Below are 19,729 nucleotides of genomic sequence, written 5' to 3'. Positions count from 1 at the left end.
TTTAAAAAATGTTTATATGCTGAGATTTCCTAATATGTATCTCTATCTTAGTCCTTTCTCCTAAACTCCAGACACATATATCCAACTACCCTTTGGGCCTCCCCATTTGATGCCTAATAGGCATCTTGGAATTAACATGTCCAGAACTGAGTTTCTGCTACTTCCCCTCAACTTTTCTTCCCTCACTTCACCTTCTTCCTCACCCCAATAGATGGCAATTCCATTCTTCTGTTTAGGCCAAAATCTTAAGCGTCATCATTGCCTTTTCTATTCTCGGCAAATCCCATTGGCTCTATCTTAAAATACACGGAAAAGCCAATTACTTCTCACAGCCTGTATGGCTAATGCTCTAGTCCAAGGCATTATTATCACTCACCTCTATGGCAACAACCTTCCACCCTGCCTCCCGTTCAGCAGCTGGAGTCGCCTCTTCAGGTGTAGGTCAGTTCATATCACTCTACTGCTCATTACTCCCCAGTGGCTCCCATTTCAGAGGAAAAGCCCAAATACTGACCATGGATAAGAAACTACTTAATATATCTGGCTTCCTTTGCTTACTCTGACTCACTAAGACTGGCCTTCTCACTGTCCCTCCCACATACCGGGAACACTCCTACTTCAGAGTGCTTGTACCTACTGTTCCCTATGCCTGGAATGTTCTTGCCTTGCTCCCATAACTCCTCCAAGACTTTACTTGAATGACATCTTTGAAAGTGTAACCTACCGTTGGAGCCCCTGTATCTCCTAATGCCTTCCCTAGCTTCACATCACCTTTTAGCACTTATCACAAACACAGTATAGGCCTTACTTATCTTGTTCATTTCCCCCACCAGTATGTAAGTCCACAAGTATAGGGATGACTGCTGTGTTCACTATGATGTCCCCAGAAAAGTACCTGAACATAGAAGGCATTCAATGATATTGTTTAATAAATAATTCATTGAAAAATGAGATACTATGTGTTATCAACCTTTTACTCCTAAGTAAACTTAGGATTTTTTAATAGCTGAAATCTCAGGCCAAATAATAAGGCTTCCTTCTTAGTCAGTCATTATTAGCTATTGTAATAACCCTGACTAACTCTTAACTGTTCAAAATTTTACCATGATAGTCACAAAAGTCATCAACGGAAGAAATCAGGGAACGATTGGGGTTCTAATATGTTTTAGGAAGCACATTTAAAATAAAATTAATTTTATATTTCAAGTGAAGAAAAATCTATTTCCAAGTACTCTGAGCATCTTTTACTAGTAAATTGTTAACATAACCTTCATCCTAAATTAAGTTTCATTCTACCCCTTCAACATGGCAGCAGACAGTGCAGTCCAAACATGTACAGTACGGTGATGACAGCTCAAGAGCATAAAAGCAAATTGTCAGTACCTACCACTTACTGCATCCAGAAGTACTGGAAGGAAATATAAATAGAATAGCTCAACCGTAACCAAATGTCTCAATTAGTTAATACCAAAATGTTAAGTTTTCACCAATTTTCAGTATTGCTTTACTTACAGAACATAGAAGTCATACATTGTAATTATCATAAAAGAATTTTAATCCTTAGGATTAAACAGAATGAGCACTCCAAGATGAAGACTTTTTAAAAAACATAAACTATATTATTTGAATGAATCATACTGGAATGAAAATGTATTCTAGCAGATAGACTTGGCTTAGGGTTCAAAATCTACAACACAGGTTAGTCTCAAATGCTTGTGAAGCAGGCCAGGTATAAGACTGTGGAAGTGAAGTGCCCAAGCCTCACCAAACAGGGAGATTACCCCTGGTTCTGACCAATCACTGCCGCATAGGAAGTGGGTTCCAGTGTTGTCAAATCGTCTGCTCTTATAGGAGAAAACAAACCAGAACTTAAAAATCATATTTTAACATAAAATTTTAAATGTTTTAGTCTGTGTGGCATTTTTCCATAGAATTTGTATTTTATATATATTTAACTTTTTTTTTAAAGCTGATATGATGAATATAGCCTTTTAATCTCAAATCTGGAGATTACTGGGAAGGAAGGATGTGGGGATAAAATGTTGTATCCAAGCAACCATCTTGACTCAAAGTTCTACCCTAAAGCTCAACATGCAGTCACCCATTAAAGAGCTGTCCACCAAATGCCTACTATGTGTTGGGTGCTGTGTTGTCATTAGTACCTGTACATATAATATATACCTAGTAGGGTCCATATCTGTCACTCACCCATTTAATAAAATAATGTAATAAGAGTTGTTACAGCATGAAATGAATGGAGGATTCTCAATATTTACAATCATAGAAACCAATATCTTTTCTCAAGTTAGGAAGTTAACATGAAAAAACAATGACATGACCAAGATTACAGGGTTCTTTTGTCTTGAGATTGAAAAAACAAGAGAAAATTCCTTTTATCATTTGACTGCTGCTTCCCAAACAAAAAACAAAAACAACACAAGTAATCATTACTCATTTGCTATGCATAATAAAGTCAATCATTTTTAAGTACACTTGTCTCATTTACATGTCATGGTTATATGTCCTGTCAACAAATAGCAGGCATGAGTCCGGCTGGGAAGGTGCCTATTTATCTAAAATGTTGGGCACTAGAAGGTAACATGGTGATGCTCTTAAGTTCACATTTGTGACTGATAACTACATAAGCATCTAGAGACAGAGAAATTAATGTTTTCATTACTTTTCAAGTTGTTATAACAAAAAGTTATTCACTTCAACTAACATGGAGGGTCTACAAGTCAAGTAACAGACAATAGACATTTATCTTTGCAAAAATCTTACCCTATACCATGATTAAAGTGAGAATAATTTGAATACACATTATTTGCACCTCTGAGAAGATTTATACTCTTTACAACACAGTAAATTCCCTCTTTGTTTTTCTATTTATTGCTCTGGAACAATGTTGAATGAAACATTTGGAAGAAATTAATGGTTAAGGCTAATTAGGCAAAACTAAAATTACCAACAACTCTTAAGAAATTAACTTGAGGCTGAGGAAACTGTTTTTCATACATTCAATCTTCCGCAATCTTCTCCTGTTTATGTAAATGACTTTCTAAATAAACCCAATGGGATCATCCTGGCAGCGCTAAGAGCATCAAAAAGAAACACAAGTTTCTACATTTGAAATTCTGGGCAGTCTTAAAAGGTACAAGTAAAATCAGTGATTAACCACTTTGCCTGTGGCTTATAAGTGCACTTGCCAAACTTAGCTGTCTGGGATGTTTTCTTAGTACATAGCTTTATTGGTGACACCTTACCTACCAGCCAGAAGCAGTTGGCTTCCTGCCAGAGATCAGATGCCTTTAGTTGTTGGATAACATGAGAACTAGATTACCAAAAGCAGTTAAAATTTGGTTAAGACTAAGGCCAATTTGTATCTAGGTGGTTCTTGACAAATCTAAAATATGGTCCAATAAATCCATTTGGTTGAATACATCCATTCAATGGCTAAATGCCATTGGCCACTATTGTGAAACTGAAGTCTCTTTTCAGGAAGTCATGGTCGATACATCCTATAGGTGTTCCACTGTCCAGTGCTCAGTGGAATACAAGAAGATTGCCTGTAATCAAGGTTCACACAAGAGACATTTAACATAGCTAGTAAGCAATATTCTCCCTTCTGCTTTCAAAAGGAAAATTACTTCACTGAGTGAGCTTAAAAGAAATACTCAAGGCGCACCTTAAATTTGATTTAAAAGCCTAAGTTGTGGCGCTGTCAACGTGGTTGACCTCATCAGACAGTTTTTAGAAAGAGCTCCTTTGCGACCATTTTGGTATTTTTATTTTTAAGAGCACAATACATTTATTAACCCAGTTATACTCCATATACCTTATGAATTCATACACCTTATGAATTAAAAAATGAGAATTAAGAACAAATAAGGGTGTTATTATTTCACTAAGCCTCATCCAATTTAAGAAAAATGACATCCCTAAAGCAGTAACTTCGCCTGAAAAATTCTTTATATCCCTAAACAGACTGAAAGAAAAAGGAAATTATGAGAAACCTATGAGAGTTTACTAGATATTGTGTGCTTTTAGTAGTTTAACACTGGTAATTCTTGAAGGCCAAGAGTAAATTAATAGGATAACATTTTAAAATGTATACTTAATTAAAGTTTAAAGTACGTTAGCAATTAGAAAAACTTGTGAAGAAGGTGACCAAAATACATACATCAGGAGAAACAAGTGTCTATCTAAATTTCCTCTTACATTCTTTTTTAAAGAATATTTTATTAAGGTTGTTGAATGTACAATTTATCATTTTGGAAATCTTTATTGTAAAGACAATTTTTTCATCTGATGACAAACAGCATCCACATCGCTGGTGATTATTCTGTTCTAGCCCTCCACATTGAATAATTTTTCCCCCCCCTAGACAGAATCTTGCTCTGTCGCCAGGCTGGAGTGCAGTGGCATGATCTTGGCTCACTGCAACCTCTGCCTCCCAGGTTCAATCAATTCTCCTGCCTCAACCTCTCTAGTAGCTGGGACTACAAGTGTGTGCCACAATGTCCAGCTAATTTTTTTTTTTTTTTTTTTTTTTGTAATTTTAGTAGATACGGGGTTTTCACCATGTTAGCCAGGATGGTCTCGATCTCCTGACCTCATGATCCACCCACCTTGGCCTCCCAAAGTGCTGGGATTACAGGCATGAGCCACCATGCCCGGCCGGTTTCTTCTTGAGACAAATTTATGTCTATAATTCTAAGACAATATTTAATAATTTCTGCAGTGTCTGGTGGACCCTGCTGCATCAACAAATCTGGTAATTCCCTTCCCTCAGAATGCCATGAAACTGCAGAAGAGTTGGATGGTATTCCTGCTGATTTCAAAGCTGATAGATTGATTTTTAGGTTTGCCTCTTCTGTGGAGGAACACTGCCTTCATCACAGTAACTTAACAATGAGTCTTAAACCATGGTAGTGTAAGTTCTCTAACTCTGGTATTTTTTGAAGTTGATTTTTGCAGTTCTAGGTCCTTTAAATTCCCATACAAATTATAAAACCAACCTGTCAATTTCTTATTTTTAAAAAAATCTGCTGGAATTTTGATTGAGACTGCTTTGAATCTATAGCTAAATTTGGAAAGAATGTCTATCTTAGAATTATTGTGCTTTCCAATCCATGAATATGGCATGTTTCTCTATTTAGGTTTTCTTTTATTTCTCTTAGCAAGGTTTTATTGTTTTCAGGGAACAGGTCTTGTACATCATTCGTCAGATTCATTTCATGTCCTCTGAGAATAACTATGGTTTTGGCCATTTCTTTTCCAATTTTTATATTTTCTTTGCTTTGCTGTACTAGTGGGGCATCCAGTAAAAAACTGAATAGAAGTGATGAGTGGATGGCCCCTTTGTCTGTTGTCACTGTTAGAAAGAAAGTGTTCAGTGTTTCACCAATTAGTACGATTTTAGCTGTAGGTTTTTGATAGATTATGCCCTTAATCCCATTAAGGAATTTTCCTTGGATATCTCATATTTTGAGGTTTTTTAATCATTAATACAAGTTGAGATGATCATATGGAATCAAGAGGAACATATGGGTTTTCTCCTTTATTTTGGGAACACAGTAAATTATATCAATTAATATTTTTAACAGCTTTACTGAGATATCATTCATATATCATAGAATTCATCCATTGAAATAACTGTTCAATTCAGTAGTTTTTAATATATTTGCAAAATGTGCAATGTTCTAATTCCAGAACATTTTTATCACCTCTAAAAGAAACCCTCTGCCCATTAGCACTCACTCCCCATTCCCTTACCCCTACCACTAATCCACGTTACCTCTACGGATTTTCCTATTCTGGACATTTCATATAAACAGAATAATACAATATGGGCCTTTAGTGTCTGGCTTCTTTAACCTAGAATGTTTTCCAGTTTCATACAAGCTATGGTGTATATCGGCACTTGATTCCTTTTTATTGCTGAAAATACTCCATTGCATGAATATTTCACATTTTGTTGACCTACTCATCAGTTGATGGGCATTTGGATTGTTTCTTCTTTTTTGCTATTATAAATAATGCTGCTATAAATATCTATGCACAAGTTTTTATGTGGACATATCTTTTCATTTTCTTGGGTATATACCTAGGAATGGAATTGCTGGGTAACATGGTAACTCTATTTAGCTTTTTGAGGAACTGCCAAATTGTTGTCCAAAGTAGCAGCACCATTTTTATATTCCTATCAACAATATGAGGGTTCCAATTTCTCCACATCCTCACCAGCACTTGTTATTATTCATCTTTTTTATTATAGCCATCTTGTTGGATGTGAAGTGGTATCTACTTGAGGTTGTGATCTGCATTTCGCTAATGACTACTGATGTTGAGCATCTTTTCCTGTACTTATTGTTTGTCTATCTTCTTTAGAAAAAGGTCCACTCTGATCTCTTGCCCATTTTATGCCTTCTTACTGCTCAGTTGTAAGAGTTCTACATATATTCTGGTACAAGTCCCTTACCAATTTCATGATTTGAAAATATTTTTTCCTATTTTGTGGGCTTTTTTACTTTCATGATGGTATCCTTTGAAGTATAAAAGTTTTAAATTTTTATGATGTCCTATTCATTTTTTTTGTTGCCTGTGCTTTTGGGATCATATCTAAGAAACAATTGCATAATCTAAGGACAGAAAGATTTACTGCTAAGTCCTTCTAAGAAATTTATAGTTTTAGCTCTTAACATTTTGGCTCCTGATACATTTTGAGTTAGTTTTTATATATGGGATAAAGGGTCCAACTTCATTCTCATGCATGTGGATATCCTTATGTTCCAGTATCATTTGTTGGCATTGACTGACGTTTGAAATGTTAAGTCAACTGTGCATTCCTTGGAAAATCCTTATTTGGTGTCCACATGCAATAATACTGCTAGATTGTTCATCCCTAAGCAATAACTTATTAAACTTCTTTGCACATATATTCATGAGGGCTATTGGTCTGTAGTTTTCCTTCCTTATAATATCTTTGTCAAATACTAAGGTTACCCTTGTATCATAACATGGGTTGGAAAACAATCCCTCTGCTTTGATTTTCTGAAAGAAATGGCATAAGATTAATGTTGTTTCTTCCTAAAATATCTGATATAAGATACCAGTGAAACCATCTGGGCATTTACTTTATGAGAATGTTTTGCTTATAGAAATTCGGTTTCTTAAATATGTAGATGGTTACTTAAATTTTCTGGTTTACGTGTTAAGCTGGTTTTTTTCAATAAATTCATCCAAGTTGGTGCCTCTGCTGAAATAAGTTATGCATTTAATGCCTACAGAATCTGTGATCCTGTATGACTATTTCCTTTTCATTCTTGGTATTGGTAATTTGTGGGGTTTTTTTTCCCTTTCTTTCCTAATCATTCTTTATAAAGTTTTATCAGTTTCATTAATTTTTGTCAAATAATCTTCTAGCTTTGTTTTCCTTCATTTTAAAATTTCTTTTCTATGTTATTGTTTTCATTCTTATTTTGATTATTTTCTATTTATTCTTCTTAAAGCGTCTTAAGATGATAGCTTAACTCATTTATTTTAAACTTCCTTTTCTACCATAAGTATTTAAGAACATACTTTTCCTTTTAATATTTTAATTGCATCCTATAAATTCTGATATTGTTTTTATTACCATTCCGTTGAAAATAATTGCTAGTTTCTCTCGGTCAATATTCCTTATGAACTTGAAAATAATAAGTTGTTGAATGTAATGTTCTATAAATATCACTTTGGTCAAGTTGGGTCTATCATTCATATTTTAACTATTTTTATTCAAGTCATTTACTATTGTATGTCTTGTTTCATACTGAGAGAAATAAGGATGTTAAAGTTTCCAACTATGATTGTAGACTTGTCTATTACTCCTTTTATGACTCTCAATTTTTGCTTCTTTTGCTAGATACATAAAAATTTAGAAGTTTTATACCTTTTTAATTGAATTGACCTCATTTTCAATATGAAATGTCCTGTTTCATCTCATACCTCCTCTGTCTGACACTAATATAGCCACACCAGATTTCATTTTTGAAAATTATTTTGTTTTTAATTTTTATCTCATTGAACTTTTTCAATTATTTTTCATCCTTCCTTGATTTGAAATTGTATTTTAAATGATGTGAATGTACCCAATATCAGTTATTTTATGTTACTAATTTTTTTTCAACTGACATACTAGTTATTTTATTTTTGTTGATACATAATATTTTACATATGTATGAAATACACATGATATTTTGTTTCATGCATGGAATGTGTTATGATCAAGTCAGGGTATTTGGGGTATCCATCACCTGGAGTATTTACCATTTCTATGTATTGGGAAAATTTCAAGTTCTATCTTCTAGCTACTGGAAATATATAATACATTGTTGTTAACTATAGTCATCTTACTCTATCAAAAATTAGAATTCATACTTTCTATCTAACTGTATGACTGTACCCATTGACCAACCTCTCTTCATTCCCTCCTCCCACTCACATACCCTTCCAAGTCTCTGGTATTTATCATTGTACTCTCTATCTCCATGAGATCAGCATTTTTTTTTAGCTCTCACATGTGAGTGGGAACCTGCTAAATTTGTCTGTGCCTGCCTTACTTCACTTAACATAATGACCGCCACTTCCATCCATGTTGCTGCAAATGACATGATTTCATTCTTAAATACGCCCAAATTTCATTCTTAAATACGTCCATTGTTTATATATACTACATGTTCTTGATCCATTCATCTGTTGATATATTTGTAGGTTGACTCCATATCTTTGTTATTGTGAGTAACGCTGCAATAAACATGCAACTACACCGCAGGCATCCTTTTGATGTACTGATGTCCTTTTCTTTGGATAAAAACCCAGTAGTAGAAAGACTGGATTGTACGGGAGCCCTATTTTCAATTTTTGGAGAAATCGCCATGCTGTTTCCCATAGTAGCTGTAGTAATTTACATTTCTCCCAACAGTGTATGGTTTCCTTTTTTCTGCATCATCACCAGGACATGTTATATTTTGTCTTTTTAATAATTGCTATTCTAAGTGGGGTAAGATCTTACTGCGGTTATGATTTGCATTTCCCTAATGAAGAGTGATGTTGAGCATTTTGTTATATGTCTGTTGGCCATTTGTATGACTTCTTTTGAGAGATACCTACTCATGTCTTTTGCCCACTTTTTAATGGGACTGCTTTGTTTTTTTAAACATTGAGTTGTTTGAGTTCCTTGTATATTTTGATTACTGTCCTCTGTCAGATGAAAAGTTTGCAAATACTTTCTCCCATTCAACTGGTAGTTCATTCTGTCAATTGTCTCCTTTGCTGTGAAGAAGCTTTTCAGTTTGTATTTGTCTCTCTTTGGTTTTGTTGTCTGGGCTTTTGAGGTCTTGGCCATAAAACCTTTGCCTAAACCAATGTCCTGAAGTATTTTCCCTATGTTTTCTTCTAGTAGTTTTATAGTTTGGAGTCTTATGTTTAAGATTTTAATCAATCTTCAGTGGATTTTTATACATGGAGAGAGACAGGCATCCAGTGTCATTTTTCTGCATATGAATACCTAATTTTCCCAGCACCATTAATTGAAGAGGGTGTCCCTTCCCCAATGTATGTTCTTAGGGCCTTTGTCAAAAATCAGTTGGGTACAAAGGTATGGATTTCTTGATTCTCTATTCCGTTCTATTGGTCTATATGTCTGTTTTTATCATAATATTTTGGTTATTATAGGCTTGTAAGGTATTCTGAAGTCAGGTAGTGTGATGTATTCAGCTTTGTTCTTTTTGCCAAGGACTACTTTGGCTATTAGGGCTCTTACGGGTTTCTATATAAATTTTAGAATTGTCTTTTCTATTACAGTGGAAAATACCATTGGTATTTGGGCAAAAGGATTTTTTTTTTTTTTTTGAGACGGAGTTTCGCTCTTGTTACCCAGGCTGGAGTGCGATGGCGTGATCTCAGCTCACCGCAACCTCCGCCTCCTGGGTTCAGGCAATTCTCCTGCCTCAGCCTCCTGAGTAGCTGGGATTACAGGCACGCACCACCATGCCCAGCTAGTTTTTTGTATTTTTAGTAGAGACGGGGTTTCACCGTGTTGACCAGGATGGTCTCGATCTCTTGACCTCGTGATCCACCCGCCTCGGCCTCCCAAAGTGCTGGGATTACAGGCGTGAGCCACCGCGCCCGGCAAAAGGATTATTTTAAAGATACCAATTCTTCTGATCCACGAGGATGTGATGTCTTTCCATTTGTATGTGTACTCTTCAATTTCTTTCATCAGTGTTTTACAGTTTTCCTTAGTGGAGAGGTCTTGCATCTTCTTGGTTAAATTTATTACTAGGTATTTCTTTTCAGCTATTGTTAATGGAACTGACTTCTTGATTTCTTTCTCCAGGAAGTTCATTATTGGTGTATAAAAATGCTACTAATTTTTACATGTTGATTTTGTGTCCTGGATCAGGAATTTCCTGTAAGCAAGGTTTGGGATCTGAGCCCAGGTGCAACTCTAGAGAATTCTCCATTGTTATAGTCCAGGCACCATCATTCTAACCATGGGAGACTTTCTCTTTGTTTATAGGCAATCCATCAGCTTTCCATGTTGCTAAGGTGTTCATTTTACTCTTTGTAACCTCCCCTAGATTTCTGTGCCATGGAATATTTCTTCACTCTCCTACCCTGGCATTAGGCTTCTGTACAACACTGCCTTGCACTTGATGAAGGGCTTGTACACATTGGGAGCAGGAAAGGTTTTTTAAAAAGTCTATTTTGCTTTAACCCAGCCTTCTGTTGCAACTGTGTTGCATTTGATAAAGGATCACTAAGCTTCCAAGTTGTCTTGCAGCCTTATGCTATGCCTCTAGTCTCTCTTTGGCCACTGTCATGTATTTGGTGAAAATCTTATGCACCTTAATGAATCACTCACAATTCTTTGCTCTGCTTCAAGCTTTTGGTGTGCTGCCACTTGGTGAAGACCTCATAGAGAAAAACTGGTGGTGGGTATAAATTCTCTGTGACTGGAGCGTCTCAGGATTTTAATCTGTCACACCAGCTCACACATGGCCATAATGAGTTCATTAAAAATTTGGCTGGTTTCTCTTTATATCCCTCTATGTTGAGTTTGACCACTCCTGCTGCTGCTCTGTCAGGGAATAAAGCAATCAGTTTTTTGTCTCCTAGGAAGGGCTTGTCTCTTTCTGGAAATAGTTTACTTAGGTTTTCCTCTACGTATTAAGTTCTCTGGATACTTTTTAAAAATTTATGATTCTATAGTTTATGCAGCTCATTAACATAGTTGGGAGTAGAAGCAACAGTCTCTTGCAAATTTCTTCATTCTATTTAGAAGCAGAATTTTCTTTTCACTTCTTTTGATAGCTACCTCTTGTGCATGTCATGTTTTATATTTAAGTCTTCTTCCCATAGCTTTGTGTGAGGTAAGCTGTAAGCCTAGCAAAAAGCACTCGAAATTTCATCTCTGCTATCCTTCGTAAATATACATTCGTTGAGTTTTTAAAAAGCCCTGGAAACCATCTTCGTGAAGATAAAACATGTTGGAACATAGTAGATACTACAACAGTGGTATTACGAAAATCCTACTGAAAACTGAATGACAACATATTTGTTCATGTAATCTGGAATGTTGAATTGGAATTCTGCAGATTGGAAGCAACATCAAGGACTTAATGGGGTCTAGTCATCTGTCTTCAGACAGGTAATGTTTTGCTTCCTCATTCTTATCATATCTTATCACAGGAAGGGCTTAACGCGAAGTAAGGATTTCTTATTCTCATATTACAGATGAGGCCTCTGGGATCCAGAGGCACAGTGATCAAACCACAGATCACAGTGTGCATGGAGTGGGAGGGCAACCCAGGCTCCAACTTCCTGGCATTGCACCTATCCCAATATTTATTTATTTTAACTGCAAGGCCCAAAGAACTAGACAGATCTGCCAAGAATAGAAATCCTGGCATGACCTCATGAGGTTTGGAAGACTTCATAGTATTAAAATAGAAAAATGTTAAAAACAAAATGTAAATATCACTGAGTTATCATCCAGTGCCCTGTGCTTTCCCTAGGTTAGGGAAATATGGTATGGGCAAGATCTGTCCTGTTTCACTACCATGTGTCAGAGGATGACACAGGGTTTGTCACACAAGGCAGAGAAACATCACAAATATTTGTTGAATAAATTTTTTTTTTGAGAAAAGCTGAGTAATATAACAAAAAACATCCTAAGAGGACAGCACCTTGATCATGAAAAAGCTTAATCTCTCTTTGATACCACTGGAAAACAAGAAGCTATTATAGAAATATTTTTGCAAAATATTTGTAAGAGATGTGTTATTATCTGAATATTTGGTCATTCTAGTCAGGAACTCAAAATGAGAAAAAGGCAATTATTTGGGGGAATGTAATCACTCATCCAATGCAGACTCAGTTACAAACCAAGGATATTTTTTGAGCTGTATCATTTCAATTACAAGGCCCAAAGAACTAATCAAATGTGCCACAATACCCAAGAGTGACATTTAAAAAATTTTTAATTTGAAAATAATTTAAGAATTATGGAGTAGTTTTCGGAAGATCTATACATCCTTTAACAAGGTTCACCTACTGTTAACATTTTGCTCCATTTGCTTTGCAATTTGCTATTGCTGTATCCATCCATCCACATGATACGTTTTTCTGAAGCACTGAGAAAATATTGTCTATATTATGGCTCTTTACCACTAGATATGTCAGTGCATATTTCCTAAGAATAAAAATATTATACACCACAGTAATTAACTTCCGTAAGTTTAACAATGATAAGACACTTTTTACCATCTATATTCCAATTTCGTAAATTGGCCTAATAATGCATTTATAGCATTTTTCCAATATAGAATCTAGTCTAGGACCAGTTACTGCATTTAGTTGTCACAACTCTTTAGTATTGTTTACTCTGGAACATTTCTGCAACCTCTGTCTTTTATGACATTGACATTATTGAAGAACATGGTTCTTTTTTTCTTTCTTCACAAAATGTTCCTCATTTTAAATTTGTCTGATGTTTCTTCACAGTTAGTTAGGTTCAGGTTATGCATTTCCAGATGTCATACTACACAAGTGATACTGTATCCTCAAGTTATCATAGCCAGAGGCACATGTTGTCCATCTGCCCCTCATTGGTGCTATTAATTTTGATCACATGGTCAAGGTGTTGCCTGGTTTTTCCATTATATAGTTATTATTTTTCCCTATAACTAATAAGAAGTCTGTGGAGGGATGCTTAAAGACTATAAAATAGTCTGCTCCTCCTCAAGGAAATTTTTATAACAGTATTTTCACCACAGTTATAAAAAGTGACCTCTATATAATAAAAGAAACCTAATTTCATGTATTATAGTTGAATAAGTTCCATGCCAGTTTTAACATCTGTTTCTATTACAGTAGTCCATGCACACTGGGTGTTTATTAAAAACTCTTCATTAACTGTCTGCTATCTGGGTAGGATATGGGCAATTTGTTTTTGAAATCCAGCTGGTACCAATACCCTAATTTTGGCTCCTTAAAAAGATATATTTAACTTATGCTATCAAAGTAGTTTATAAATTAAATGATATAATTGCAAGAACATTCTTTAAAAAAAGAGACTTGTAAAAAAAAACTTAGCTCTACTTATTCAAATTATATATGCATTCCTGTTACAATGATATTGATTATCATCCAGCCTTTTCTAAGCATTATGATTTTTGAGCTAAGCCTTAATTCAAAGCCTTATCTCGGATTAAACACAGCTACCTTATATATGCTCAAATGGCCAGGTGGCTTCAGTTTCTGAGTTTGGTAACACACAGAAAGAAGACAATTTTTGAAAAGCAGGGCACATTTTTTTGAACTTTTAAAAATAGTTTTTAAATTTTAAATACTTTAAGATGCCTTTGTACTCATTTTGCTACCACGGCTCTCAACATTATGGAGGAACATGCTTCACAAACCAGTCATGATACTGAACAGGTATGCCACTAGTGGTTCGACTATTCTTTTACAGAAGTCAGGAAATCAGAGGGAGAGATAGGTCCAAAGCTTAAATAGAATACAAACTTTTTATAACCCCCTTTCTCTTTTGGGCTCAGCTTCTCATCTATAACTTTGTCTTACTTGCAATACAATAAAATTCTAGACTTTATAATAAAAGAGATAATTTTTCTTTTTGATCAATAGAATTCAGCAGCCAAATCATTAGTGTTTTTGTTTTGGGGTTGTCTTTCTTTTTTTTATTTTTCTTGAAAGTATTTGTAGTCACAGGCTCAAAGGAGAAAGAAAGGAAAAGGGATTAACTCTCCTCAAGGAAGGTCAAAAACATAATTTACAAGACAGGCAAGAGGACCAGCTGCATCTCCTTGCCAAATTGATTACCAACTGGAGAATTTACCAACAATAAGAAAACCATGTCTACCAGATGTCAAGCTCTATAACTGGAGGCCAAATATCTTTGGGCTCATAGCAGGACTCTCCACTCTTTACTACCTATATTTTACATTAAATAGTAAGGTGTCTTCCACGGGCCACCAGCAAGGATAACAAAAATATTTCCACACAAGTGACCTAATAACATAATCATATCCCACCAGACTGGCTTCAGTGCTGAAGTCCACCTCAGACACATTCTTTTGTTAAAAAGCAATCTTAGTTCTGAATGAATATGTAAGGGGACAGAGAAACTGAAATGACTGCAAGCTATTCCTATGCAAGGATTCTTGGGGTTTATCATGCTGTTTTCTATTTGGGAACTCTTTTGTCACTGAGAAGAAATGAATCTGAAAATATGAATAACCATTTTCCCCACTTACTTATTAAACTTGTACTGTTCAATATGGTAACCACGAGCCACATGTGGCTATTTAAAATTAAGTAAAATTTTAAAATTCAGTTCCTCAATCAAACTAGCTACATTTAAGTGATCAATAACCACATGTGGCTAGTAGCTTTCCTGTTGAAAAATAGAGATATATAATGTTTACATCACACAAAATTCTATTAGACAGTGCTGTTCTAAACCCTTAAATCACCTTTAAAATGGGCAAACATATTTCCATTCTACATAAATTATGAAACAATCTTTTATGCATTCTCTTAGGAAATAGGTCTACTAACACAATGTGAATATTGTACCAGGTGAAGGTGAAACAAAGGGATCTCAGTAATATTTTCACAATATAAGCCAATCCTTCTCTGATTAAATGCTCTTTACATTATTCACAGAAGTTCTGTGGAGCTACTCGCTGGCTGGATAATATACAGAGGACAGTCTGGATGGGTATTATATAGCAAATAAACAATAAAGTGCTCTTTATTGTATTTATCCTTTATGATTCAATCTGTATCAGACGGTTCATATCAGAAGTCTTATTTTATAAGTCAAAATGTACAAAATAAATCATTTCCTTTAAAAACAAGGCTGCCCAACTTCACAGCTTTACAACTGAGATACTTTAATGCCAAGTAAACATCATAGGCCACAGCTGTTCCTAAAAATTTTATGAACAAGAAGAACATGAGGTCAATATAAAATAAAATCCATAAATCACGTTGCTTACTCCCAGGCTCAACCTTCAAGAACCCAGGGAAGCCAAGCAACTCTGGAGACAGTATGTGGGTGTCTATGTAATTACTGTAACTCACTGAGGGACGTGTGCCACAGGCATGTGGCATGTGGACAAAGACCACTGCTTCTGCCCATGAAGACATCATGTCAGGGCATGACAGAACACACTGAAAGATGAGACAGGTCATACTTGCAAGCATGTCAGCCACTGTGCCATCAAACATGCAGGATGCTTTCTAGAGTCAAAGCTTGCTTTGATTTAGCTTCCTTTATTCTAACACTCCTTGCAGAATCATCCACCTATGTCAGCTTATCAGCTTCACTCCCATTTTCTCTTCCCAAATCCCAGTCTCCTCTTTTCAACTTAATTGCAATGGGCAAAAGGAAAAAGATGGGAGCTGTAGGGGAAGGTGGGCAGGCTTTTCCTAATGCTCCCTTGCTCTGTCACCAAAAGCAAAATAGATATACTGGTTTTCTCTGGGGCTGTTAGCATTGTTAACTGTTCTTATTCAGATTCTTATAAAGATCATAGAGTTACTGCCCAAGAAAAGCTAACAAAATTCATCCATATCAACTTAGCTAGTTAGAGGTTTATGCAATGGCTACAAGGTTCTCAGGTTATGACCAGTTCTTTCCCGCTTACCTTGGCTTTCCCATCCTGGGCTGACATATATCCAACACACATGCTCTCTGTTGTGTGGCTCCACAGAAATTCCACTGTTGTAAAAGAGAACACAAATAGGCACATTCAGATCACAGATGGAAAATAAATCTTTGCTTTTTAATAGAACAGTTAAAGATAGCTTTATATTTAACATACTCAGTTCCCCACTTTCCATTTGCTCCTTCATAAATGTCAAGATGATTTATCACTCAAAACTGTGTAATGCCATTTACTGTGAAATGAAAAATGTATTTCTTTCCTGTCAAAACTTATGATTATTACATGTAAAATAAATGCTCTTCTGTTTGAATCTGTAACGATTAAATGCACACACTCATACACACTGTATACAATGATTTAGTAAATGTAATATTCCATAGTGTGGATTCTTTAAACCACATGCATGCACACAGACAAATGACACACACTGCAGATCTTAATTTCCCTTTTTTTTTTTTTTTTTTTTGAGATGGAGTTTCACTCTTGTTGTCCAGGCTGAAGTTCAATGGCATGATCTCAGTTCACTGCAGCCTCTGCCTCCTGGGTACAAGCAATTCTCCTGCCTCAGCCTTCCAAGTAGCTGGGATTACAGGCATGTGCCACCACGCCCAGCTAATTTTGTATTTTTAGTAGAGATGGGGTTTCACCATGTTGGCCAGGCTGGTCTCGAACTCCTGACCTCAGGTGATCTACCCGCCTCAGCCTCCCAAAGTGCTGAGATTACAGGCATGAGCCACTGCACCCAGCCCTTAATTTCTAAATGCCATTCTCTACAAAAAAGAACCAGGGGTTCTTAGAGAAATGTCCATTCCAGAGCTGGCACAGAGAAAATATAAAATGAATCTGGTACATCTTGTGCCAGAAAATAAAGAAAATGCTCAAAGAGGCTGGGCATGGTGGCTCATGCCTGTAATCCCAGCACTTTGGGAGGCCAAGGTGGGTGGATCACGAGGGCAGGAGATCGAGACCATCCTGGCTAACACGGTGAAACCCCATCTCCACTAAAAATACAAAAAATTAGCCAGGTGTGGTGGCAAGTGCCTGTAGTCCCAGCTACTCAAGAGGCTGAGGCAGGAGAACTGCCTGAACCTAGAAGGTGGAGGTTGTTGCAGTGAGCGAAGATCATGCCACTGCACTCCAGCCTGGGCAACAAGAGCGAGACTCTGTCTCAAAAAAAAAAAGAAAATGCTCAAAGAATAAAGGAGACTTAACAAAAAGACCCAGGGGTCAATCTGAAAGGCTCTCACTGGCAAAATCTGTGCCTATCAAAATAAATAATGAGCGTAATGAATTATAACCACTGAACAAAGAACCAATGAACCCTTACTGATACAAACAAATAAATAAAGAGAAGACAAAGCTCATCCTTCAGCAGAATGTCAACTAATAAGTATAGAAAAATAACAGAAAATCATGGTTGCTAAAACTAGTAGGTGGAAATTTGACAAGGAGCAGGCTATTTACATAGCTTCAAAATATCTCTCCAAAAAATTCTTGTAACTGGAAAAACTGTTAGTTCACTGTGGAAGCACTTGATAGACTCCAACTTAATTCACTGAACAAAGCTAACACCACCAGTGAAGGCACAAATCAGTACCATATGCCTTTTGATAAAATACCTTGAGACACAAAACTTCTGTGGTATTTGGTCTTCCTAACAAAAACACATAACCAGAATCAAATGAGAAAACATCAAACAGACTTGAAATAGCAACACTCTACTAAATAACTGGTTTGAACTCTTCAAAAACGCCAAAGTCAGAAAACACAAAGTTGGGAAACTTCCTGTTTAAAGGAGACATGACAACTGAACACATGTCATCCTGGATTGCACTCTGGACTCGGTGGTGAGAGGAGATGTCATGAGGGACATTATGGAGATAACTGATAAAGTTGGAAAAGGGACTGCGGGTTAGACAGTGCTGTCATATCAATATTAAAAGCCATGACTTTGATAACTGCACTGTGATTATTTAGTAGAATGGCCTTGTTCTTAAGGAATACTCACCAAAGTTATTAGGAATACAGGAGCCCAATGTCTCCACCTCACTCTCAAATAGTTTAGGGAAAAAAATGCATTTGTTTGTGTTTGTGTGTGTGTGTGTGTGTGCATGCGTGTAGAGGGAGGAGGGAATGAGGATGGGAAAACAAACATAAGAAAATGAAAACACTGGTTGAATCTCGGAAAAGGAATCATGAATGTCCCTTGTACTATTCTTGGAACTTTTCTCTATGTGTAAAATTATACCTAAATAAAAAGTTACAAAAAGAAAACTGTAAACATCCAGGGATGCACACAAAGCTCTGTCACATTCAAATACATATCTTCAAAATTCTGAGTTTTTTAAGGCATCCTTAAAGTTGTAATGTACTCCAATAAAAATTTCAAAAGTCCCTGATAATAAGACTGCATTGCTCAACACTATACCCTGTCCCCCAGGCCATCCGTCTGTTTATATCTCTAAGCTAGTTAAGCCTGGAGACAAGTGTTTGAGTTGAGACCCAACTGTGTGATTCCATGATCCTAGCCTCTGAAGGCTTTGCCAGACATGTGGGGAAGAAAGAGGCAGTAAGGCGCAAAATTGAGTTCCTCAGATAAATGGCTCATTCCCTCATCATTAATTAATTATTAAACCTGCCAACCTGCTCAACAGACGCTCCACTGAGGAGTACAGGGAAACAGTGTCACGCAATGAAGCAAATTCTCTTCACCAGATGTTTTTTCCTCCACACACATCTGCTTTGAACTTCAAAAATCTTGACATCCCCAGAAAGAGGGAATCCTTCCCAAATCATTTTATGAGACGAACATCATCCTGATACCAAAACCCGGCAGAGACTCAACAAGAAAAGAAAACTTCAGGCCAATATCCATGATGAACACAGGCGCAAATATCTTCAATAAAATACTGGCAAGCCGATTGCAAGAGCACATCAAAAAGCTTATCCACCATGATCAAGTAGGCTTCATCCCGGGGATGCAAGGCTGGTTCAACATACGCAAGTCTATAAACGTAATACACCACATAAACAGAACCAAAGACAAAAACCACATGATTATCTCAATTGATGCAGGGAAGGCCTTTGACAAAATTCAACAGCCCTTTATGCTAAAAACCCTCAATAAGCTAGGTATTGTTGGAACGTATCTCAAAATAATAAAAGCTATTTACGACAAACCAACAGCCAATATCATACTAAATGGGCAAAAACTGGAAGCATTCCCTTTGAAATCTGGCACTAGACAAGGATGCCCTCTCTCACCACTCCCATTCAATATAGTACTGGAAGACTGAGCCAGAGCAATCAGGCAAGAAAAAGAAATAAAGGGTATTCCAATAGGAAAGGAGGAAGTCAAATTGTCTCTATTTGGAGACAACATGATTGTATATCTAGAAGACCCCATCGTCTCAGCCCCAAACCTCCTGAAACTGATAAGCAAGTTCAGCAAAGTCTCAGGATACAAAATCAATGTGCAAAAATCACAAGCA

At 36.3% G+C, this 19,729-nt stretch overlaps 1 protein-coding gene across 6 annotated transcripts in view; it reads right to left on the bottom strand.

Moving 5' to 3' along the window:
- TASP1 (taspase 1) overlaps positions 1-19,729 on the bottom strand; it is a 249,705-nt gene that overhangs the window by 13,803 nt on the left and 216,173 nt on the right. For all 6 annotated transcript variants that reach the window (XR_001821353.2, XM_017517441.2, XM_017517445.2 and 3 more), the window contains one exon: positions 16,218-16,291. Coding sequence is in view for 5 of the 6 variants with exons in the window: in XM_017517441.2 (XP_017372930.1) it covers positions 16,218-16,291 (74 nt within the window). In the remaining variant the exon portion in view is untranslated. The remainder of the gene's footprint in view (positions 1-16,217; positions 16,292-19,729) is intronic.

This window comes from Cebus imitator, unplaced genomic scaffold (assembly GCF_001604975.1).
Source record: "Cebus imitator isolate Cc_AM_T3 unplaced genomic scaffold, Cebus_imitator-1.0 Scaffold632, whole genome shotgun sequence".
NCBI lineage: Eukaryota > Metazoa > Chordata > Mammalia > Primates > Cebidae > Cebus > Cebus imitator.
This window is presented reverse-complemented; position numbering and strand designations above follow the sequence as displayed.